At 40.9% G+C, this 25,105-nt stretch overlaps 1 protein-coding gene and 1 long non-coding RNA gene across 3 annotated transcripts in view; one reads left to right on the forward strand and one right to left on the reverse strand.

Annotated features, from left to right (window-relative positions):
* Nucleotides 1–3,209, forward strand: part of LOC107650650 (uncharacterized) — a 52,201-nt gene extending 48,992 nt beyond the window's left edge. For both annotated transcript variants that reach the window (XR_008915459.1, XR_001626330.2), the window contains exon 4: nt 1,869–3,209. This is a non-coding gene — a long non-coding RNA (uncharacterized LOC107650650). The remainder of the gene's footprint in view (nt 1–1,868) is intronic.
* The window catches only part of KIF3C (kinesin family member 3C), a 64,252-nt gene extending 51,460 nt beyond the window's left edge, over nt 1–12,792 (reverse strand). Inside the window, exon 1 of the mRNA XM_001370792.3 lies at nt 10,280–12,792. Coding sequence (XP_001370829.1) covers nt 10,280–11,791 — 1,512 coding nt within the window. The 5' untranslated portion in view covers nt 11,792–12,792. The remainder of the gene's footprint in view (nt 1–10,279) is intronic.
* Between the last annotated feature and the right edge of the window lie 12,313 nt (nt 12,793–25,105).

The following is a 25,105-nucleotide window of genomic DNA, read 5'->3' on the forward strand; positions in this document are numbered from 1 at the left end:
AGTGCCTACTATGTGCCAGGCACTGTATTAAGCACTTTGTAAATATTATCTCATTTGATTCTTACAACAACCCTTAGAGGTATTATTATTACTTTCCTGCTTTATTATTCCTATTTTACAGTTGAGTAAACTGAGACAAGCAGAGGTTAAGTGACTTATCTAGGGTCACGCAGGTAGGAAGTATCTGTAGCTAGATTCTTCCTGACTTCAAGCTTAGTATTCCATCTACTGGGCTTAGAAGCTGCCTTTACTAATTCAGTAGAATTCACCTGAATATGAAGGGTTTTGAACAGGGGTGAGGCAGGATGAAAACAGCACTTTGGAAAGACCAGTCTGAAGCCTTTGTGTAGGATGGATAGACTGGAGGGAGCCAAAGCTGGAGGTTGGAAGTCCAGGTAGGAAGAGGCTGTTAGATGGCAGCTAGGTAGCACCTCAGTGCACAGAGGGCTGGGTCTGGAGTTAAAAAAACAAACAAACCTGAGTTTAAATCTAGCCTTACAGGGTATTTCCTGTATGACCTTGTTTGCCTCAGTTTCCTCATCTATAAAATGAGCTGGAGAAGGATATGACAAATCACTCCAATCAATATCTTTGCCAAGAAAACCCCAAATAGGATATCAAAGAGTCAGACATTACTGAAATGACTGAATAACACAAAGGATGTGAATAGAAATAAGTTAAGAAACGTTAAGAAGAAACAACAGGAACCTAGTGATTAATTTGTACATGGAGGAAGATGGAGGAATCCAAGATGACTCAGTCATTTTAAAAATGGATGACAAGGGGAAAACCGATATCACCAATAGAAATGGGAAAATGAGATGAGGATTTCACCTGAAACATAAAATTGCAAGCAACAACAATAATGATAGTAGTAGTAATATTAACGATACCTAATGTTTTTATAGTGCTTACTGTGAGCCAGGTACTGTGCTTTATAATTCTTTTTAAGAATGTTTTATCTTTATTTTATTTTAATAAAAAGTTTCCACACAAATTTCCAAAGGTATAGGATTCATGTTTTCTCCCTCCTCTCTTCCCTCCCCACTCCCAGGGTTGACAAGCAATTCCACTGAATTATACATGTATTATCACACAAAACATATATTTCCATATTATTCATTTTTGTAAGTGAATATTCTTTTAAAATCAAACCCCCAAGAATTGCTTTATAATTCTTATCTCATTTGATCCTTAGTATAACTCTGGGGGTAGGAGCTATAATTATCCCCATCTTACAGATGAGGAAACTGAGGCGAACAGCACTTAAGTGTCTTGCTCAGGACCATACGGTAAATATCTGAGACAAGATGTGCACTTGGTCTCCTTGACTCCAGGCACAGCACTCTAGCCACTGAGCCACCTAGAAACTTAAGTGAAAATTAGAAATCAGAGCATTGTAGATTTAGTTCTAGGAGAGATGTCTAGCACTGAAAGCTATCTAGTTCAACCCCTTTATTTTACAAACAAGGAAACTGAGGCACAGAGCTGTTGTGTAACCTATCAAAGGTCACCCCAGATAATAAAAAACAGAACCAGGAATGGAATCAAGGCTCTCTCACTCTCAGTCAAGGGCTATTTCTTCTACACCCCACCACTCCACTGTCAGGAGTTCAAAAGAGAGGTAGGATCTAGAGCTACAAAATTTGGAAATGGTCCATGTAAAGGGTGAGAATGTAAAGAGAAATCACAGACACAGAGACAAGGACAGAGCCTTGGGGAATCCTCCCTTCTTTCATGCTGAGGGAGGGAAAAGAGGAACCATGAATAGGCATACAGATAGGTCAATATTGTCTACCACCCTGTTCCTCTTAAAACTCCTCGGTTCTGAATATTGGCTTCATTTCCATTTTCCTTTTGTTTCCTAGGTAACTTCTTCAAGATCCATCTTCCATCTCCTCCTACTTCCCCCGTGATGGGAGTCCCTGAGGCTCTATCCTGGACTTCCTGCTCTTTTCCCAAAATGATCTCTTCTGTGATTTCTACCCCTTGTGCCTTCATCCCTCCCTTCCCTTCAGGCTTACATATCTTACATCTTCAGCCTTCTCTCAAAACAGGTCCTTTTCATCTCTCAAACTGTTCTAACCAGACTGCAAACATTCTCTTATCTTTGTTGCACTTTTTTTCAATCCACAATTTAAGCTCTAACCAATGGTGTACTGGTTGTGTTTAATATCTGGCTCTCCAAAAAAACAAAAAGTATACAGAAGACATCCTTTTAAGTTTAATCTGCATTATTAACATTTTCTTTATCACTTTCTTATGCCTAGACAGTCAACAAATCAATGTCAAGATCTGATTTGCAGTGTTTGCTGATTTCTGAGGTATAAATGCTCAGACAGAAAATATAACAATTTTCCAAGCCTACCTCTACCTCTAACATAAAATTGTAAGGAAGAAACTATTATATGCTATATTAGCACACACCTCCCCCTCAACCTACCCACTTATAGTAACAGAAACACTTGATAAATTCTTATTGGCAATGATTAAGGCTCATGAAAAAGTATATACCCAGGGTTAGGCAGACCCCCCCAAATGTCACCATGTGCAGTCTGAGAGACAGACAGACAGCAGACAGAGACAGAGACAGAGAGAGAGAGAAAATGTGGCAAGATCAACCCTGGCAGAGTAAGGGTAAACAAAGAAGCCAGAGAGTGAAAGAACTGGGTTAGCTGAGCCACTGGCAGGATCATGGCTCTAGAGATGGAAGAGACACCAGAGGGTAGCTAGTCCCCTTCCTTCATTTAATGGATGAGGAAATAAAATCCAAGAGATGAGAAGTGACTTATCCAGACTTTCACATAAGAAGCATTAGAGGTGGGATCTGAATCCAGCTCCTTTGATTTGAGAATGCTTTTCCCATTGAGGTATGCTATGATGACATGGGAAAGAGCAAAAGATAATGAGGGAGAGGAGCAAAAGCATAAGTAAGTCTGAGGGTAGTGAATGGGCTTAGTTAATTTTGAGAAGGAAACCTCAAACTCTAGGTCTCAGACATCCTCCAAACCTTCCCTGAGGTCTGCAGCCATGACTCAGAAGTCTGAGAAACACCTAGAGCACTGAGACTGATCCTGGGTACCTTGGTGGCAAGATGGTAAAGATACTACTATTAATAATACCTTCCATTCATAAGGGACTTTTAACTTTCTCACAGTGTTCCCACATATATCATTTTGTCTGTCTTTATAATACCCCTGGGAAGTAGCCAGGGCAAGGGGTATTTTCAATTTTTTTCCTTTTTGTGATAATGAATATTATGAATATGAATAAGCATGAGCATCTTTCTCTACAAAGGAGAAAAGAAAGAGGAATGTATATGAAGCAATTCAACCCTACAATGTCTAGTTTCTTTGTTTTTTTGTTTTAATATTTCAAATTGAATAATTCCATCACTGAGATAAGGCTGGTATAATTACCTCTGTCCTCATTCTCAATTTCAAATCCATCCCTTTCACAATGCCAGCTCTTTGCGGATCCCTTTGAGCCATACAATTGGTTTTGTGATCCCACAAAATGGCCTGGCAGGACATCTGATATGATTCCCTCATTTTAGAGAAGGGGAGAGAGAGATTCAGAGAGGCTAAGGAATTTGTTACAAGGTCACACAGGCAGAAAGGAGTGGAGAGGCTGGGATGGCTAGGTAGCATAGCATAGAATGCTAGGCCAGGAATCATCAGGACTTTGGTTCAAATATGGCCTCAGGCACTTCCTAGCTATATGACCCTGGGCAAGTCACTTAATCCTGATTGCCTGGCCTTTCTACTCTTTTGTCTTAGAAATGATACTAAAGGGGGCAGCAAGGTGGCTACGTGGTTAGAGAGCCAGGCCAAGAAATGAGAGGTCAAAAGTGATCTCAGATACTTTGTGGCTGTGTGGTCCTGGACAAGCTATTTGACCCTCATTGCCTGGTCCTTACTGATCAGCCTTGGACCAATACTTAATTAGTATTGATTCTGAGATGGAAGGAAAGGGTTTATTAAAAAAAAAAAAGAATTGTTACTAAGACAGAAGGTAAAGGTTTAAAAAACAGAAAATGGTAGAGATGGGATTTGAACCCAAGTCTAGTAACACTAATTCTAGTTCTCATTTGACTTGATTTCATAATTCACTAGCGACAGAGCTACATCTAGATCTCTTAACTCTTAGTTCTGTGTAATTGGGAGGGGATGACAAGAGGTGAAGAGGGTTCTGAACAATGGACACAGGGCACAGAATTATTCTCAACCTGACATTTCCTGGGCTCCGCCATCTTTGCTGAAGACCCAAGAGTCCAGGATATATTGATGATGTCACCTCCATCCCTGAGGAGCAATGTCAGAGCTCTCCTCTCCATTAAGCAGACAATTACCTGAAGCATGGAGAAGAGTATTTCTGCATTCCAACCAGGGAATCAGTGGCATGGATGGCAAGAGAACAAACCATGGGAGCTGGATGATTATAGGGTCACAGATCAGGGCTAGAAGGAACCTCTAAGACCATCATATTCAAGCCCTTCGTTTTATAAATGGGGAAATTGAGACTCAGATGAATGAAGTTTCATGTCCAAGGTCACAGAGCGTAGAGTCATTATTAGGATTTGAAACCAAGTGGCTCAATGGAGAATGCCAGGCCTGGAGTCAGGAAGATTCACCTTCCTGAGTTCAAATGTGGCCTCAGACACTTACTAGCTGTGTGACCCTGGGCAAGTCACTTAATCCCATTTGCTTCAGTTACCTCATCTATAAAATGAAGTGGAGAAAGAAATGAAAAACTACTCCAGTATCTTTGCTAGGAAAACCCCAAATAGAGTCACCAAGAGTTAGGTACAACTGAAATGACTGCCAAACAACTATAACTTCTATGTTGAGACAGTGCATTTTTTCACTGTACTCTGTACTAGAAAGAGTGTTAGCTCTGCTACTAACATGTAAACTTTCTAAAAAATCCTTTATTTTCATTTTAAACTCCAAATTCTCTTCCTCTTGTCCCCCACGTACTGAGAAGTCAGGGAATAGGATACCTATTAGACATATAAGTCGCTCTCATGTGATCTTGATCAATTCATTTTAACTTCTCTAAGTCTTAGTTTATTCACCTCTAAAATGAAGGGACTAGACTCGATGGTCCCTAAGACTCCTTCCAGTTTCAAGATTCTGTGTTTCTAAGGTTCAAATCCAGGGACTCTGCCCTCTTCCTCATACCCCACTCTATCCCAAATTGCATGACTCTCCCAGACTCTCTAAATGGTAAGTATCTAAACATTAAATAACAATGGAAATGGTACATCGTAGAGGACTACCAATACTGTATAGGGTCACAGGCAATTTGGGATAGAGTGGGGTATGGGGAAGAGGTTTATTTATTTATTTAAAAAAAATTTTTTTAAACCCCTACCTTGCGTCTTGGAGTCAATACTGTGTATTGGCTCTAAGGCAGAAGAGTGGTAAGGGCTAGGTAATGGGGTCAAGTGACTTGTCCAGGGTCACACAGCTGAGAAGTGTTGGAGGCCAGATTTGAATCTAGGACCTCCCCTTCTCTAGGTCTGACTCTCAATCCACTGAGGTACCCAGCTGCCCCCTGGGGAAGAGGTTTAAAGCTATGATTTCTGCACTTTATACAAGGTGCTGAGGATACAATGATTTCCTTCTCAAGATTAGGACAAAATAGAGATAAATACTGTTTGCACATGGGTCCAACATCCTCCCAGCTCTTGGAGTATCACTGATTTAAAGCCTAATCCTAGAAGGGCCTAACTGTTCTGAAGATGGGTAATCTCTTGTCTTTCTTTAATAGTGAGAGGCATACTGCACCCTCCAAAGGATTCAAGGTCCTTTCTCATAACCACCTAGGAAGTGGCTCTAACTGCTGTGTATACTTACAAATACATTAAAATTAAATATAAGCATATATTTGTACATTGTCCTAAAGATACACTTGTACATTATATTAAATATAAATACATCTTTCTTCTCTGCCAGTGACTGGCAAGATGCCAGATCTGGAACTCCCAAGTATTCCAGGACAGGCTAGGATGGGTATTCAGGGACCATTTGGCCTTATTTTATTCTGTTTCATTTCATTTTGTTTTGTTTTATCCTATTCTATTTTCAACTGTGTAAGATCAGAAACCCACAATGAAGGAATAAGTTCTCATAAATTTCAAAATACATAAGTGGAACCTTTCTCATACCCTCTCTTTTGCCCTGCTGGAATGTGTACTAGAACAAATACCAGACAAGGATTAAGGAGACCTACATTCTAATCCCAGCTCTGTTACAAACTAGCTGGGCAACACTGAACAAATCTACTCCTTTTCTAGGCCTCCCTCACTTTCCTCACCTGTAAAATGAGATTAGATGATCTCTGGTTCAAAAACTCTGGCCCAATAGCTTTACTTATATATATATTAAAAAAAAACAAATAAAGAAAATCAGAGAAAGGCTGGCCAAATTGTGGTACAAGCTGAAAAGGGGGGATAAGTGCCCCTTAAGGATTTATAAAATAGGAAGGATACTCAGAAATACAAATGGATTTCTATAAAGCACCATGGCTCAAAGAAACCAAGAAGAGAATGACAATGTACACAATGTTTATGGCTATGTAAATAACAATAACCCTAGTGGCAAAATCTGGGGGGAGGGGAATGAAAGAGACTTCAGAAACATAGGGAACATAGATACAAACAGGGTATTCTGGCTTTATTTGTAAAAAGGACTATGCACATTTTAATGCATATATGTTTAATCATTTTAAATTTTGTTCGCGTGTTGCGTTTTTTAAACCCCTACTTTCTGTCTTAGAATCAATACTAAGTATCAACTCCAAGGCAAAAGAGCAGAAAAGGCTAGGCAATTGGGCTTAAGTGATTGACCCAGGGTCACACAGCTAGGAAATGTGTAAGGTCAAATTTGAACCCAGGACCTCCCATCTCCAGGACCGGCTCTCAATCCACTGAGCCTGCTCCTGGGTGTTTGTTAGTTTTTTTAAAGTGTTTCATTCTAAACAGCTGAAGTGTAAATGGGACTTGATATAATTGTAAGTTGCTCACTGGACTACTTCTTGATAAGAATAAAGTGGAATCCAAATCTTATAATAACAGTTATGATGACTGATAATCTGATACTTCTAGGAATCTACCAGACCTAGTCACCCAAGAAGCACAATCCCATCCCATCCTCAGTGACGGCCTTGAGGAACCTATTCGTGTCTGATTTTTCCTGCAATGGAATAGATAATAGTGAAAAATCCATACTTTAACAAAACTTGCCACTCCAGGACCAGTGATCCTGCAGCCCTTGCCTAAAGCCCTCCAGTAAGGAGAATATCTCTACCTCCAAAGGTGGCCCATTTCACTTTTGGAGAATTCTAAGTGTTAGAAGTTTTGTCTGACATCAAGCTTTGACTTCCACCCATCATTCCTGGGAATGCCCTCTAACAAGAACAAGTTTAATTTCCCTTCCAAATGTCTTAAATATGTGAATATGACTGTTGTGTTTCCCCAAGTCTTCTCTTCTGCAGGCTAAACATCCTCAGATCCTTCAAGGGATTGATCTGGAGCAGGCCCTTCACCAACCTGACTCCTTCTTCTGGATACTCTTCTGCTTATCAATGTCCTTCCTAAAAAATGGTGCCCAGCAGAGCCATAACTGTAGTGGGAGCAGCCAGGGCTTTGCCTCGTGATGATTATTTTAGGGCATACATACAATACTTGCAGTCCTTTAGCAATAAAGCTTAATACTTAGCAAGAATAATTTAAGTTGATTGCTATCAGTTAGAGGTAGGCTTCCCTCTTTTTTTTCTTGCTCCCCCCATGGATGTGGGGTGTTAACAGCAGCCTTGGAAACCAGAACCAAATGCCAAACTCCAGATGTGGCTGACCAGAGCAAGATCAGCTCTTTGCTTCATCCCAGGTTCCCCTTATTCTCACTATTTATTCTCTATTCACTAATTTATTCATTATTCTCTCTAGGGAACCTCCCAATTAAAGGTGGATATGGAAGATTGGGGTTCAAGTCTGAGCTCTGAAATGTACTGGCTGGCTACATGATGATGGGCAAATCACTTATTCCTTCAGTCTCCCAAGTAACTCTTGAGACTATAAATTGCAGAGAAGGTGCTAGTCTGCTCTGGTTAAAGAAATTCTTTACCAGGAGCTTGCTACCCTGAAGAGAATCCAAAGACTGACCATACAGCCATCGTCAGGCTTCTGGATTCCTAAGGTGGCCCTCAGCCCCACCCTTGCTTTCATCTCTCACAGGAACCAAAGGTACTAGCCACACCAAGTGGTACCTGCAACAACAATAACAACTAGCATTTATATGGTGCTTTAAGGTTTGAAAAGCATTTAAAAATATATTATCTCACTTGATCTTCACCACAACCTTGTAATATAGGTGCTGTTATTATTATTTTCATTTTACAGATAAGGAAACTGAGGTTGAGAGATGAAAGTATTTGCCTGGATCCATATAGCTAGTTGTGTCAAAGGTTGAATTTCAATTTTGATCATTCTGACTTTAAGGTCATTGCTCTATCCCCTCTACCAATGAGCTGCCCAGGTCCTGGCAATCTACTCTACTATTCCCGACAGTTGCCTATCATCACCTCTCCTTATTTCTCTTCTCTTGTTCTTTGCATTACTCCATGGCTTTTCTTTATTTACTACCCCTGCCTAGAGCTTGTTCTAATTGTTAGTTAGTCTTGTTGGTGCCATTTACTGCTGACCCTTGTGGTGTGACCTTAAAGCTCACACACCCTGCTGAGAACTGCTCATTTTGCTGATATCCTGATCCATGAATTCCCTAGGGCATTGGGATCAAGTCTTACTGGGCTTGGAATTGGATATTTATGGCTAGCTTTAGGATTTAAGCAGCCAATTTGTTTCTCAGGTCACCATTACCTGAGTGTCCATCTACCCTTATTCCACTGACATGGACCACTGGACCCTGGAATTCCAGTCCAGAGTGCATGGGTCTATAGTAACGCTTCCCCCATATCATAGCCTCCAGGAATTCCTCTTCCCTCATGGAAGCTTACTCCTCAAAAAAAAAAAAAAAGGTGGGGTGTCAGGTTCAGAGCAAGAGGCACTGCAGGTGATATAGGAGAGAGAAGTCAGGGTGCCTTTCAGGTCAAAGATACTGTTTAGCTTTTCATAGTGCCTGACTTCATGGACAGCAAGGTCAGATTAACCCTTGAGGGTAATTGTGCATTAGCCAAGTGAGTGGGGGAGAGTGAGAGAGAGAGGGAGGGAGGGAAAAAGAGAGGGAAAGAAAGAGGGAGGGAGAGAGAGAGAGAGGAGAAAGGGAGGAAGAGAGGAACAAGAGAAAAGAAGGGAAGGGAAGGGAAGGGAAGGGAAGGGAAGGGAAGGGAAGAGAAGAGAAGAGAAGAGAAGAGAAGAGAAGAGAAGAGAAGAGAAGAGAAGAGAAGAGAAGAGAAGAGAAGAGAAGAGAAGAGAAGAGAAGAGAAGAGAAGAGAAGAGAAGAGAAGAGAAGAGAAGAGAAGAGAAGAGAAGAGAAGAGAAAGAACTGTGGGGTTTCCAGTCTATTCTGCTGATAAGCATCATCCTTTGGTCCCAAAGGAAGTAAGCAAGATTCTCTCAAGGGTAATCTGAGCCTCTGTTTTCCATAAGTGGATGCCACTGAATGATGGCAAAAGAACTGAGGTTTGGGAGATGTGGGTCCTAAAAGATAGTCATTAACTATCTATGTCACCTTGACCAAGACACTTTAGGCCCCTGAGACTCAGTTTCTCCATCTGTAAAATAAAAGGATTGGAGTTTTGTTTTGTTTTTTAACCCTTACCTTTTGTTTAGAATCAGTACTGTGTATTGGTTCCAAGGCAGAAGAGTGGTAAGGAATAGGCAACAGGGTTTAAGCGATTTCATACATCTAGGAAGTGTCTGAGGCCAAATTTGAACCCAAGACCTTCTAGGCTTATCTCTAGGTTTGGTTCACTTCCACTGAGCAATCTAACTGCCTCTAAGATCAAGAGTTCTTACCCTGAGGTCCCTGGATAGATTTTTAGGTGGTCTGTGGACTTGGCTGGAATAAAAAAATAAATCTTTCTTTTCACTAACCTCTAGCTAAAATTTAGCATTTTCTTTAATTATGAAATTGGATAACAAACATTCTTAAAAGGGGGTCCACAGGGTTACCAGACTACTAAAGTTGTCCAAGACACAAAGGTTAAGACTGTTTTTAAGGTCCTTTTTGGTTCTAGAATTGAAAGACTCACTGAGCTTATGAGCTCACAGGAGAACCTGAGCACCTTCCCTCCACCCCTACCCCCAATGTCTCACCTTGTATCTGATGGCCAGGAGCTCTGTGGCTTGCTGCTCCCGCCTCAGGTCTTCAATCATCTTTTCCTTCTCCTCCAACAATTTCTGCTTCTCCTCATTGACCAGGCTGTGGTCATCTTGTATAGCTGCCTTTTCCTCCTCCAGTCTTTCTTTCTGCTCCTGTAGATAATTCTCCATATTCTTCTCCAGAGGGACCTCTGGAGTAGGCTGGGGTGGTCGGTGGTTATTGTTGTTGTCATCTTCCTCTTCAGCAACCCAGGCCTCAGTCACAGAACCCTCTGGGTACCCCTCAATGGCCAGTGACTTCTTCCTGCGGCTGCTTCTCCGGCGCTTACCCAGCAGCCCCCGCTTCTCTAGCTGAGCCTTCAGGCGGGCAATCTCCTCCTGGAATTCCCGAAGGAGCGTGTCCTTGGGATCTTCGTTCACCCGAGGCTTGTTTTTAATGTTCTTGGCCCGGTTGGCGAAGCGCAGGGTGGAGAGGCTCTCATCGTAGCTGTGTGAGGCCGGGCCCAGGGTGGCCACCATGATGGTCTTGGCATTGCCCCCGAGAGAGTCCTGAAGCAGCCGGGTCAGCTTGGAGTCCCTGTAGGGGATGTGGGTACTCCTGCCATCCACCAAGGCTGAGATCACATTCCCCAGTGCAGAAAGGGACAGATTGATTTTTGATGCTTCTTTGGGCCTTTCCCCGGTGCCACCCCCTCCCCCTGAAGGCTGGGTAGCTGCCCCTCCGGATGTGTTGGTGCCTGCTTTGCCCTGACGCTCACTACCTGCAAGGTCTACCAAATTTAGCTTGCCCACCCGGATGTGTTCCTGGCCATCAGAACCCCTCTCGCTGCACTCCACTGTGATGACAAATATGGCATGGGAACGGGAGCTGACCTCGTTCATGTGGGTGCTGCCCACAGCCCTGGCCTGGTTGCCCAGATTCATCACGTGCTCTATTTCTTTGACATTCTTGGTGACAAAGGAAGAGAGATCCTTGATGTAGACTCCGGTCTCTGGGTTCTCTTTCAGCTCCAACCTCTTGCCTGGCTCCTTGGAGAGCAGGTCCCGGATCTCCTCCTGGTAGATCTCCAGGTAAGAGGCCCTGACCAGGTACTGCTGGTTCTGGGAACGGGAGATGTGAGTGAAGATGTGCTCAAAGGCACTCGGGATGACTCCTCGTTGCTCTGGCTCAGCCCAGGTGCCCTGCATGGTGTAGGTCTTACCGGTGCCCGTCTGGCCATAGGCGAGAACAGTGCCATTGAAGCCCTGTAACACCGAGTCTATGAGTGGGCGCACGGTCTCATCGTATAGGTCAGCCTGCTTAGAGCTGGCATCGTATACAGCGTCAAAGGTAAAAGTCTTGGGAAGCTCTCCAGGGGAAGCCCGAGGGTTCCTAAGGGTCACCTGGCCCAGCTTCACGTCCATCTCCAGAATCTGCTCATAGCCAGCAGCCTCTTCTTTCCTACTCATGGGGCGGCACCGGGCCACCACCTTCAGGGCCTCGCTGGGCTTGGCTTTATTGGCCATTCTGCACAGCAAGCTCTTTTCCCCCAGCCCAGGTCCCTATCCCACCCCCGCCCCCGCCCCACCCCCCTCACTCAATCAGCCTGGCTGTCTGCCTGCCCTTAAGTCTGGATCCACCGGGCTGTCCCGGCCCACTGGGGCTGCTCCTCAACGTGCATGCAGCTTCCTTGGGTGAGGGAGGGATGCTAGCTAGGGTGGTGGCTGCCGCTCCCGCCTGCCTGGCCGCCAGCTGCTGCAGTCCTGGCCTCCAAAGCTCTCCGCTCTTCGCTTGCACCACCCCTGGCTGGGGACGGGGATTAGGCAGAATGACCAGGCAGCAGCAGGAGCAGCGGCAACAGGAGCAGCATCGCCTGCCAGGAGGCAGCTCCCGGAGCACAGCCCATGCTGAGAAGAAGGGACCCAGGGCTGTAAACAGCAACAATGAGATAAAGAAAGAAGAAAATAGGATGGGGGTGGGCGGCAGGGATCTGGTCTGCTCCTCCTCCTCCTCCTCCTCTCCAGCGTTCTATGGCAGTGGACTGGGAGAGCCGGAGGTCCTGGACAGCTGCGGTCCGGGATCCTTCATGGCCCTTCTGTGTGTAGAGACGCTCACCTACAGTCCTCTCCCCAGGGTGGAGGGTCATTCATTGCAGCGCTGCTTCTGCTTCTGCTGCCGTTGCAGCCACCACCACCGCCGCCGCCGCCAACCGAGAATGAGAGAGAAAAACAGACGGGGATGGGGCGGAGCAGCGGCGGCTGGGGGAGTGATGCTGCCGCCGCTGCCGTAGCTCTCCCACTCGCTTTGGGGTGGGGTAAAGGGATGGGGGGAGGGGGAGCAGAGACAGCCAGGGACTGGCTAGAAGAAAAACAAATGGTCAAGCATCCCCGCCCCGCGTCACTGCGGGCTCCCTGCTCCCCTAAACAAACAACGGGCACCTCTCATTGCAGAAATCCTGCTCGCCGGTGGGTTCTAACATTTTCACGCCAGAGCCTGACACCACCCACCCTCACCCTAGTAGGGCTGTGCTCAGGGCATGCTGGGAGTTGTAGTCCTGCCTTTGTTAACCGAATTCCGGCAGGTTAGGAGTCCTAGTTCCAGTCTTAGATGCCTCTCTGGGAACGCTGAAGGCCCCCGGATTCCCAGGGTTCTGTCTCTAGTAAGACTGGAGGCTTTGAGTCCACGGAAGCTAATCCCTTGATTTATACCTTTCGGCCCCATCCTTTCCTGACTCTTAAGGGCCACAGCTTACCCATTTAGCCCCTCCCTCTCTAGCATCTTCAATTATCAAGCATGTTAGGAAGGTGGAAAGGGTGTTGGGTTACAAATCAGGACACTTCGAGTTTAATTCCTCCTGCTACTAATTTGCTTTGTGACTTGGGCTGTAACTTTTAACCTCTCAGGGACTCATTTTTCTCATATATGAAATGAGGGAGCTGGTTTAGATCAGAGGTTTTTACTCTGGGAACCATTAATTTGTTTATAAAATATCTTGATGATTATATTTCCATAAAATTGGTTTCCTTTGTAATTCTATATGTTTTATTTTATGCATTTAAAAACATTCTAATGAGTCTGTAAGCTTCATTAGCCTGCCAAAGAAGTCCATGACACAAAAAAGGTTAAGAATTTCTGGTCTGGATTTCAAAAGACCTTTCTGGGTCTAAAATTCTATTCCCTCTCTCTCTCCAAAGACCCCTTCACCTCTGCCTACATGCTCTGGGCAACCCTTGCTGAAAATAAAAACAAAAATAACTATGATGGTCTAGTCCAGAGGTCAGGTCTGTGCAAAAGTCTGGGGGTGGAATGTTAGGTTTGAGAAAGAACAAGTAGGCCAATTTGGCTGGAGAGAAGAGTGCATGATAGACAGTAATGTGTAGAAGGGAGGCTGGAATCAAGATTGTGAAGGACATCAAATGCCAGACTGAGGAGTTTGGATTTTATCCTAGAGACAACCAGGAGTCACTAGTGCTTCTTTGGCAAGGGAATGATGATCATCAGATTTATGCTACAGAAATATAATGGTATATGGAAAGGCAGAAGACTGGAAGGGACAGGATATAGATCCAGGGAAATTACTGGGGTCAGAAGGAAAGTGGAAATCTTTGGGAAGGAGCCTATCAAAAACAAATATGCCTGTTTTACAATTTTGCCACCGGATGGTTCTGCCACCCTGCAGATTAATTCATTTTTGGCAAAACTCAATGATTTTGCTCTGCAATCATGCTCATTTACCTTTCTGTAGCAGTCAGCATTATTGATGCCATGTTTCTGCTCTCCAATATCTCTCTGTCCTCACCCTTTTCCCCCTTTCATTCCTTACTTGCATTTTCATAGCAGGTAGAGAGGGCATGGTACTGACTTTCACTCTTATCCACCCTCTTCTCCTCATTCAGGTCAGAATGGTTCCCCAGAAAAAGCACCTACGTAGCTACAACCCATTCTCGGTGTCCTAGAGATAAACTTGACAAAAGGGGAATATACATCCAAATGCTCAAATGTTTTTCTTGAGTCCCCATTGGTGTGCTTCTCATTTATACAAATTAGTCTCAAAGACAACTCCTTTTCCCTCCTTAAATTTCTTGTTCGTGTATTTCTTCTTAATCTGGTCCTAGCAAAAGTTATATAGAACCCAAGGCTGAGAAAACTGTCACTGTACCAGAACCAAAAAATGCCTCGAGGGAGGCATTTAGCATCATCAGAGCACAGTAGCACAGTGGATTGAGTGAGGAATTCAACCTGAATTTAGATCTGACCTCAGACATCCACTTTCTGCATGACCCTGGGCAAGTCCCTTAACCTCTCTACTTCAGTTTCCTCAACTGTAAAATGTTTACTCCCTTACCTTATAGGATAATAAGCATATAACTTTTGTTTTGTTTTGTTTTTCAATAGACTGTGACTTCTTTCCCATTTCTTTTCTTTGACAGAATCATGGAACAGCTCTGCACTTTACTGAACCTTGAGGTTCAGTAAAAAAAAAAACTGATGCCCTACTGATGAGGAAAGAATAGGCCTATGCTACATTCTAAATAGTAATGGGTGTTCTTCATTGCCTGAGAGCCTTTTGGGAAGATTCAAAACCCTAAATGTACACTAGCGCTAAGTAAACAGTCCCTTCTGAAATTGCTTATAGGACGGTTTGTTAGCAGTTTGGGAGATTATGGGGCCCCAAATTTCATCTAAGAGTTGTTTTTTTTTTAATTCAGGAACACTCCAGAAAATATCAAGCAGAGGAAAAATTGCATGCATTAACATGTTGGCTGCTTATTAAAACCCAAGTAGTGGACTTATGATGGGAAATGCTATCTGCCTCCAGAGAAAGAACTATTGGAATTGGATGGATGTGGATCAAAGTATAATATCTTTCACATCACTGTTTTTATGGTTGTATTTTGTGCTTTTGGTTATGTATGAGTATGCTCTTATAACAGTGACCAACATGAAAGTGTGTTTTGCATGATAATAAAAAGAAAATTAAAAACCTCAAATAGTGGAAGAAGATCTAGCAGTACCAGATTTTAAATTGTATTATAAAGCAGTAATCATCAAAACTATCTGGTTTTGGCTTAGAAATAGAAAAGGCAAAAAAAAAAAGAAATAGAAAAGGTAAATCAGTGGAATAGAACAGAAATACAACAAATAGTAGTAAAAGACTATTATATTTGACAAAATCATAGATTCAGGTTTGGGGGACAAGAAATGACTGGGAAAAGTTGCTGGAACAATTGAAAAGTAGTTTGGCAGAAACTAGGTATAGACCAATGTTTTACACCTTTCACTAAGATCAAAATAAATACATGACAAACATAAAATGAGATATGAACAAATTAGAACAAAGAACATACTACCTATCAAATTAATGGATAGAAGAAGAGTTTTTGAATCAACAAGAGATGGAGAGCATTGTGATTTTGAGTACATTAAGTGGAAAATGTTTTGTACAAATAAAATAAATGCTGCCAAGATTAGAAAGAAAGCAGAAAATTGGGGTGGGGATTTTATAGACAACCTATCAGATAAAGGTCTCATATCTAAAACATATAGAGAATTTTGTCAGATGTATAAGAATAAGAGCTATCCCTTAATTGATAAACAAGTTAATTATGTGAACAGACAATTTTTGGATGAAGAAATCAAAGCTAGAAATAAGTATATGAAAAAATGCTCTAAATCAGTACTGATCAGAGAAATGGAAACCAAAACAACTGAAATATTATCTCACACCGATCAGACTGACTAAAATTACAAAGAGGTAAAATGACAAATGTTGGCGGGGTCATGGAAAAAGAGGGACACTAACACACTATTGCTGGAGCTGTGAATTGATCCACCCTTTTTGGAGAGCAATTTAGAATTACACCCATATAAAACTGTGTATACCATTGACTACAGAAATACCATTGCTGGATCTGTTTCCCAAGGAGATCAGGGAAAGGAAAAGAACCCATATGTTCCAAAATATTTATAGCAGTTATCTTTATGGTGTAAAAGAATTGAAAACTGAGAGGATGCCCATCAACTGGGGTATGACTGAAAAAAAATGTGGTATGCAATTGTGATGGAATACTAACAGACTGATAAAAAAAAATCCAAACTTGGAAAGAACTACATGAGATAATGAATGGTGAAATGAGTAAAACCAGGAGAACATTATACACAGCCACAGAATTAATGCTGGAAGAATAAGCTGCCAATATTACCTCCAGAAAGTGAACAAAAAGATGAAATATGAAAGACTTTATTTATATGTATATTTTGACCGCCTTGATGATACCTTTTGTGATACATAGAGGGTGGGATACTTGTGGCCTGGGTTTATTATGTAGATATAAAGAAAAGTAAGCTAAACATATAAGAGATTTGTGATTTTATTTGTATACTATCTTCTTTCTCTGTATATGTGGAAATGCTTGTTTCATTTGGTTTGTAAAATTTGGAATAAAAAAAATCATGTAGCTAGGTGGTACAGCAGGTAGACTACAGTGCCTAGAGTCAGGAAGAAGTGAGTTTAAATTCAACCTTAGAACTTAATAGCTGTGAAACCACAGGCAAATCCCATAAACTTTATTTGTCTTAGTTTCCTCATCTGTTAAGTGGGGCCAGTAATATCATCTTCTTGCCAGGGTTATTGTGAGGATCAAATGCGTTAGTAGCATAGTGTCTAGCACATAGTAAGCACTGTATAAATGTTAGCTATTATTAAACAAAGCATACAACTTGACATGATAAGATAAATATTTTGGTATATGAACATATCATTGCTTACAAAAACAGTCAATTTTTCAAATGTAAACACCTTGCTGAAAGCTAAAAAGTCATAAATTTGTAAGATGGAGTTAGGAAAACACTAAATCATCAAAAATCAGTCTTTTGTACTTGCCAAGGCATTTTAAAAGTGCCTATTATGGCAGGCACACAAACAAAACATTTCTTTTCACAGCATCCCTTCCAAGTGATATAAAAGAAAGGCTATATGTACCACTTCAAGGCCAAAGACCCTGAAATGCAGAAAATGAGAACAAGTTCTTTGTTGTGCCACCAGAAGGCATAACATAGGGTGAATACAAGATGCAACAGCATCACATTGGTGCATATCTGTCAAGTAGACTTAAACATACATTTCAGCTGCTTCATTGGTCCCATAAGAAAGAATACTCTCAGGTGATGCAGTGTTCCCCAAGGCATAAAATACTGCAAAAAAAGATAAAGCCTTTCCAAGGCATCTGTAGCAGAAAAGTACCAGGGACAAGAAAAGAATCCCTAAAGTAAAATAAGCAGCAAAGTCTCTTATTCTTGTGCCCTAACTTAATTATGCTGTTTTAGTTACTTTAGTCAATAAAGAGTACGTACCCTTTGTTCTAGCAATACTGCTACTAAGTTAGCATTCTGATGAATTTTTTCATTTCATTTTATTTTATTTTTTATTCTTTAAATGTTATTTTATTTAGTCATTTCCAAACATTAATCATTGGAAACAAAGATCATTCTCTTTTCCTCCCCCCCACCCACTACCCACCACCTCTCCCATAGCCGACGCACGACTCCACTGGGTATCTCATGTGTTCTTGGTTCGAACCCATTTCCATGCTGTTGGTATTTGCACTAGAGTGCTCAATCAGAGTCTCTCCTCAGTCGTATCCTCTTCCCCCCTGTAGTCAAGCAGTTGCTTTTCATCGGTGTTTTTACTCCCATAGTTTATCCTCTGCTTGTGGATAGTGTTTTTTAGATCCCTGCAGATTGTTCAGGGACATTGACACTGATGGAGAAGCCCATTACCTTAGTCTCTGTGTACAATGTTTTCCTGGTTCTGCTCCTTTCACTCTGCATCAATTCGTGGAGGTCATTCCAGTCTCCATGGAATTCCTCCACTTTATTATTCCTTTGAGCACAATAGTATTCCATCACCAACATATACCACAATTTGTTCAGCCATTCCCCAATTGAAGGGCATCCCCTCATTTTTCAATTTTTGGCCACCACAAAGAGTGCAGCTATGAATATTCTTGTACAAGTCTTTTTCCTTATTATCTCTTTGGGGTAAAAACCCAGCAGTGCTATGGCTGGATCAAAGGGCAGACAGTCTTTTATCGCCCTTTGGGCATAGTTCCAAATTGCCCTCCAGAATGCTTGGATCAATTCACAACTCCACCAGCAATGAATTAATGTCCCTACTTTGCCACATCCCCTCCAGCATTCATTACTTTCCTCGGCTGTCATGTGAGCCAATCTGCTAGGTGTGAGGTGATACCTCAGAGTTGTTTTGATTTGCATCTCTCTGATTATAAGGGATGTAGAACACTTTTTCATGTGCTTATTAATTGTTTTGATTTCTTTGGCTGAGAACTGCCTGTTCCTGTCCCTTGCCCATTTATCAATTGGAGAATGGCTTGATTTTTTGTATAATTGATGTAGCTCTTTGTAAATTTGAGTAATTAAACCTTTGTCAGAGGTTTTTATGAAGATTGTTTCCCAATTTGTTGCTTCCCTTCTGATTTTAGTTACATTGGTTTTGCTTGTACAATAGCTTTTTAATTTGATGTATTCCAGATTATTTATTTTGCATTTTGTGACTCTTTCTAATTCTTGCTTGGTTTTAAAGCCTCTCCCTTCCCAAAGGTCTGACATGTATACTATTCTGTGTTCGCCTAATTTTCTTATAGTTTCCTTCTTTATGTACAAGTCATTCACCCATTTTGAATTTATCTTGGTGTAGGGTGTGAGGTATTGATCTAAGCCTAATCTTTCCCACACTGTCCTCCAATTTTCCCAGCAGTTTTTATGAAATAGTGGATTTTTATCTTTGGGTTTGTCATATACTGTCTTGCTGAGGTCGCTTGCCCCCAGTCTATTCCACTGATCCTTCTTTCTGTCTCTTAGCCAGTACCAAGTTGTTTTGGTGACCGCTGCTTTATAATATAGTCTGAGAACTGGGACTGCAAGGCCCCCATCATTTGTGGTTTTTTTTCCCATTATTTCCCTGGATATCCTTGATCCTTTATTCTTCCAAATGAACTTTGTTATGGTTTTTTCTAGATCAGTAAAAAATTTTTTTGGAAGTTCCATGGGTATGGCACTAAATAGAAAGATGAATTTGGGTAGGATGGTCATTTTTATTATATTGGCTCGTCCTACCCATGAGCAGTTAATGTTTTTCCAATTGTTCAAGTCTAGTTTTAGTTGTGTGGAGAGTGTTTTGTAGTTGTGTTCATAAAGTTCCTGTGTTTGTGTTTGTCTCGGGAGATAGATTCCTAAGTATTTTATTTTGTCTAAGGTAATTTTGAATGGGATTTCTCTTTCTAGTTCTTGCTGCTAAGCTGTGTTGGAAATATATAGAAATGCTGATGACTTATGTGGGTTTATTTTGTATCCTGCAACTTTACTAAAGTTGTTGATTATTTCGATTAGCTTTTTGGTTGAATCTCTAGGATTCTTTAAGTAGACCATCATGTCATCCGCAAAGAGTGATAACTTGGACTCCTCATTGCCAATTTTAATGCCTTCAATTTCTTTTTCTTCTCTAATTGCTACTGCTAGTGTTTCTAGTACAATGTCAAATAGTAGAGGTGATAATTGGCATCCTTGTTTCACTCCTGATCTTATTGGGAATGCATCTAGTTTATCCCCATTGCAGATGAAATTAGCTGATGGTTTTAGATATATACTGTTTATTATTTTTAGGAACGACCCTTCTATTCCTATACTTTCTAGTGTTTTTAATAGGAATGGGTGTTGTATTTTATCAAAGGCTTTTTCTGCGTCTATTGAAATAATCATGTGATTCTTGTTGGTTTGTTTGTTGATGTGGTCAATTATGTGGATGGTTTTCCTAATATTGAATCAGCCCTGCATCCCTCGTATAAATCCTACTTGATCATGGTGAATGACTCTTCTGATCACTTGCTGGAGTCTTTTTGCTAGTATCCTATTTAAGATTTTTGCATCTATATTCATTAGGGAGATTGGTCTATAGTTTTCTTTTTCTGTTTTTGGCCTGCCTGGCTTTGGAATTAGTACCATGTTTGTGTCATAAAAGGAATTTGGTAGAACTCCCTCTTTGCTTATTATGTCAAATAGTTTGTATAGTATTGGGGTTAGTTGTTCTTTGAATGTTTGATATAATTCACTGGTGAATCCATCAGGCCCTGGGGATTTTTTCTTAGGAAGTTCTTTGATGGCCTGTTGGATTTCTGTTTCTGACATGGGATTATTTGAGAAATCTATTTCTTCTTCTGTTAGTCTAGGCAATTTATATTTTTGTAGATATTCATCCATATCACCTAGGTTGGTATATTTATTGCCATATAGTTGGGAAAAGTAGTTTTTAATGATTGCCTTAATTTCCTCTTCGTTGGAGGTGAGGTCCCCCTTTTCATCCTTAATGCTATTAATTTGCCTTTCTTCTTTCCTTTTTTTTAATTAGATTGACCAGTACTTTGTCTATTTTGTCTATTTTTTCAAAGTACTAGCTTCTAGTCTTATTTATTAAATCAATAGTTCTATCACTTTTGATTTTATTGATTTCTCCCTTAATTTTTAGGATCTCTAGTTTGGTTTTCTTCTGGGGGTTTTTAATTTGTTCGTTCTCAAGTTTTTTGATTTGCATTTCCAATTCATTGATCTCTGCCCTCCCTAATTTGTTAATATATGCACTCATGGATATGAATTTTCCTCTAAGTACTGCTTTGGCTGCATCCCATAAGGTTTGAAAGGATGTCTCACCATTGTCATTTTCCTCAATGAAATTATTAATTGTTTCTATGATTTCTTCTCTAACTAACTGATTTTGGAGTATCATATTATTTAATTTCCAATTAATTTTTGATTTGGCTCTCCATGTACCCTTTCCTGTCGATATTTTTATTGCTTTGTGATCTGAAAAGGTTGCATTTATTATTTCTGCTTTTCTGCATTTGAGTGCCATGTTTCTGTGACCTAGTGTATGATCTATTTTTGTGAATGTGCCATGTGGTGCTGAGAAGAAGGTATATTCCTTTTTGTCCCTATTTATTTTTCTCCATATGTCTATTAACTCTATTTTTTCTAAGATTTCATTCACCTCTTTTACCTCTTTCTTATTTATTTTTTAGTTTGATTTATCTAAATTTGATAGTGGTTGGTTCAAGTCTACCACTAATATGGTTTTACTGTCTATTTCCTCCTTCAATTCTCCTAGTTTCTACATTAAAAATTTGGATGCTATACCATTTGGTGCATACATGTTGATTAGTGATATTTCCTCATTGTCTATATTCCCTTTTAACAGAATATATTTACCTTCCCTATCCCTTTTGATCAGGTCTGTTTTTGCTTTGGCTTTGTCTGATATCATGATTGCAACTCCTGCCTTCTTTCTATCAGTTGAGGCCCAAAAGGTCTTACTCCATCCTTTAATTCTAACCTTGTGAGTATCAACCCATCTCATGTGTGTTTCTTGAAGACAACAAATGGTAGGGTTTTGGGTTCTAATCCAATCTGCTATTTGTCTACATTTTATGGGTGAGTTCATCCCATTCATGTTCAAAGTTATGATTGTTACTTGTGGATTCCCTGGCATTTTGATAACTTCCCCTAGTTCTGACCTTTCTTCTTTAGCTATATCCTTTTGAACCAGTGATTTACTTTAGGTCAGTCCCCCTAATTCCCTCCCTTGATATGCTTTCCTTTCTGGCCCCTCCCTTTTTATGCTCCCTTCCCCTCCCCCCCTCTCTTTCCCTCCCTTTATATACTCCCTCTCCCCACCCCCTCCTTGATTTTCCTTTCTTTCTTACTCTGTTGGATAAGATAGAATTCAGGATCCCACTGGATCTAGATGTTCTTCCCTCTCAGATTTGATTTCACTGAGAGTAAGGTTTAAGTAATACCACTTCACGCTCTCTTCCTCTCCTTCTCATATGAGAGTTCTTCCCCTCCCCTTCCCATGTGTATCTTTGTATGGGAAAGATTATTCTATTTAGTCCCCCCCCCCATTTCTTGAAGTAAATGTTAGTATTATCGACGATTCACCCCTCCCTTTTTCTTTCTTTGCCCCCCTTTCACCAAATCTTCTTGATGCCCCAATTTTTCCCTATGTATGATTCTTCTAACTACTCTTATGATGCATACAATTTTTGCAAGTTAAACAATACATTTTCCCCACATATTAATATATATATATAATTTGATATAAATGTAGTCCTTATAGAAGAGTTTTACTTAAAGGAAAAGATAAGATTTATCTCCTTTTCCCTTTCTTTCATATTTACCTTTTCATGTTTCTCTTGCTTTTTGTGCTTGGATGTCAAATTTTCCAATAAGTTCTGGTCTTTTCTTAGCAAATGCTTGGAATTCTTCTATTTTGTTGAATGTCCATACTTTCCCCTGGAAGTATATAGTCAGTTTTGCTGGGTAGTTGATTCTTGGTTGGAGACCCAGCTCTCTTGCCTTTCTAAATATCGTGTTCCATGCTTTGAGGTCTCTTAGTGTGTTAGCCACTAAGTCCTGTGTGATCCTTATGGGAGCCCCCCTATATCTGAATCTCCTTTTCTTGGCTTCTTGTAGGATTTTCTCCTTATCTTGGAAGCTCTTAAATTTGGCGATTACATTCCTGGGGGTTGTCTTTTGGGGATTTAGTATAGAGGGTGTTCTATGAACCCTTTCTATTTCTATTTTGCCCCCTTGCTCCAGAATATGTGGGCAATTATCTTCTATAATCTCCTGTAGAATAGCATCGAGGTTTTTGTTTATCTCTGTTTTTTGGGGGAGACCAATAATTCTGAGGTTGTCTCTTCTTCCTCTGTTTTCCAAGTCTGTGACCTTTTCAGTGAGATATTTCATGTTTTTCTTCTAATTCATTAATTTTTTGGCTTTGCTTTATTGATACTTGCTGTTTTGTGATCTCGCTGTCTTCCAGCTGCTTAATTCTGGTCGTTAGGGACTGGTTTTGCTTTTCAGCTTTGTCTGCCCTTCTATTAGATGCTTCCAGCTCTTTCTCCAATTTTGAAGTCTTGTCTATCAGACTGCTGATCTTTCTCCCATTTTTTCCAAAAGGTTTCCATCTTTTGGGTAAGTTCCAGTTTGAGATCTTCCAGAGCTTGTGGATAGTTTCCATTTTGGGAGGCATGTTCTAATTTTTTTGGATTTCATCCTCATTCTCTTCTTTTCCTTGGGTACTCCCTCCATAAAAGTTTTCAATAGTCACTTTCCCCCCCCTCCCACCTGTCTTCTTGGAGGCTTGATTCTGGGACATGTGAGCCATCCCTTTAGTGGTTTTATAACACTTTCTTTTTTTGGTCTGGGGTCTAGGTGATATGGGTGGGTTTTCTGCGAATTTAGGTTGCCTCAGACTAATTCTTCCCAGCCTCCGAGGTTTCTTAGAGCAGCGGGTTCAGCCCAACTGCTGGGGCAATCAGCACAGCCCGCCCAGGTGTTTAGCTCCGCCCAGATACTCAGCACAACCTCCCTGAGTTCAGCTCCGCAACCCCCTGCGCTCAGGGCAGGATTCTCCCTTGAAACCGCCCTGAGAGGTCGTTTCCTTGCAATCTTTAGATCCCAAGGACCCTGATGTGCCCCCCCCAGACAGAGATGCTCCTCACTCACTCGCTGTCCCAGTGAGCGCTCTGATAGCTTACTCTGGTTTGGGGGGGGGGGAGAAAGGGGGAGGGCGGCTCAGTTCACGTTTTTGTGCGAGCTTTTCTTCCTCCTTATAGTGTGGGAATGTTCAAACCCCACATACCTTCGTTTCTTTGGGGTACTGCAGAGTCCCTCCTTTCTTCCAAAGGTGATTTTTATGTTCTTTTGAGGTAGTCTATTTCGTTTGGTGCCGGGGAGGGGAAGCGAGTGGCATCTAGATTGCAGCCATGTTTTTGATGAATTTTTTTAAAAAGAAAGAGGACCTATATGTACAAAAAAAGTATTTATAGCAGGTTGTTTTTTTTTTAAGAAGGCAAAGAATTGGAAATTTAGGGGATATCTATCAACTGGGGAATGACTGAATAAATTGATATATGATTGTGATAGAATACTATTATGCTAAAAGAAATGATGATAAGTGAGTTCTCAGAAAACCCGGAAAGAGTTACGTGAACTCATGCAAAATGAAAATCAGCAGAACTAATACACAGTAACAGAAATATTGTATGATGATTAACTGTGTGTGATTTGGCTATTCTAAGCAATATAAAGATCCAAGGCAATTCCTAAAGACTTATGATGAAAAATGCTATGCAGAGAAAGACTGGATGGAGTCTGAAGACAGATCAAAGTATAGCATTTTTTTACTTTCCTTATTTTGTATGTGTGTTTTTCTGAGGTGAAAGGTCTGTGTTTTCTTTCACAACATGACTAATATGGAAATTTGTTTTGCATTACTGCACATATATAACCTATATCAAATTGCTTGCCTTCTCAATGAGGGGAAAGGGAAGAGGAGGGGAAAAATTTGGAACTCGTAGTTTAAAAAAACCAAATGTTAAAAATGTTTTTATGTGTAATTGGAAAAAATAAAATAATTACATTAGCCGATCTATCCTGACACTCACTCCCTATTAACTCTTGTAATTAGAGTGATTTTTACTTTTGTTTAATCTGAAATCATGATTGCTACCCTTGCTTTTTTTTTACCTTAGTTGAAGCAGAATAGATTCTGCTCCAGCCCTTTCTCTTTACTCTGGAGATATTTGTCTCTTGCTTTAAATATGTTTTTTTGCTGACTGCATATTGTAGGATTCTGGTTTTTAATCCACCCTGCTTTCATCTTCTTCTCTCTTATGGGTGAGTTCATCCCATTCACATTCACGGTTATAATTACTGTGTGTTTCCCTCCGTCTTATTTTCTTGTTTACTCTTCTCTTTCTCCTTTC

This window comes from Monodelphis domestica, chromosome 1, assembly GCF_027887165.1.
Source record: "Monodelphis domestica isolate mMonDom1 chromosome 1, mMonDom1.pri, whole genome shotgun sequence".
NCBI classification, from domain to species: Eukaryota; Metazoa; Chordata; class Mammalia; order Didelphimorphia; family Didelphidae; genus Monodelphis; species Monodelphis domestica.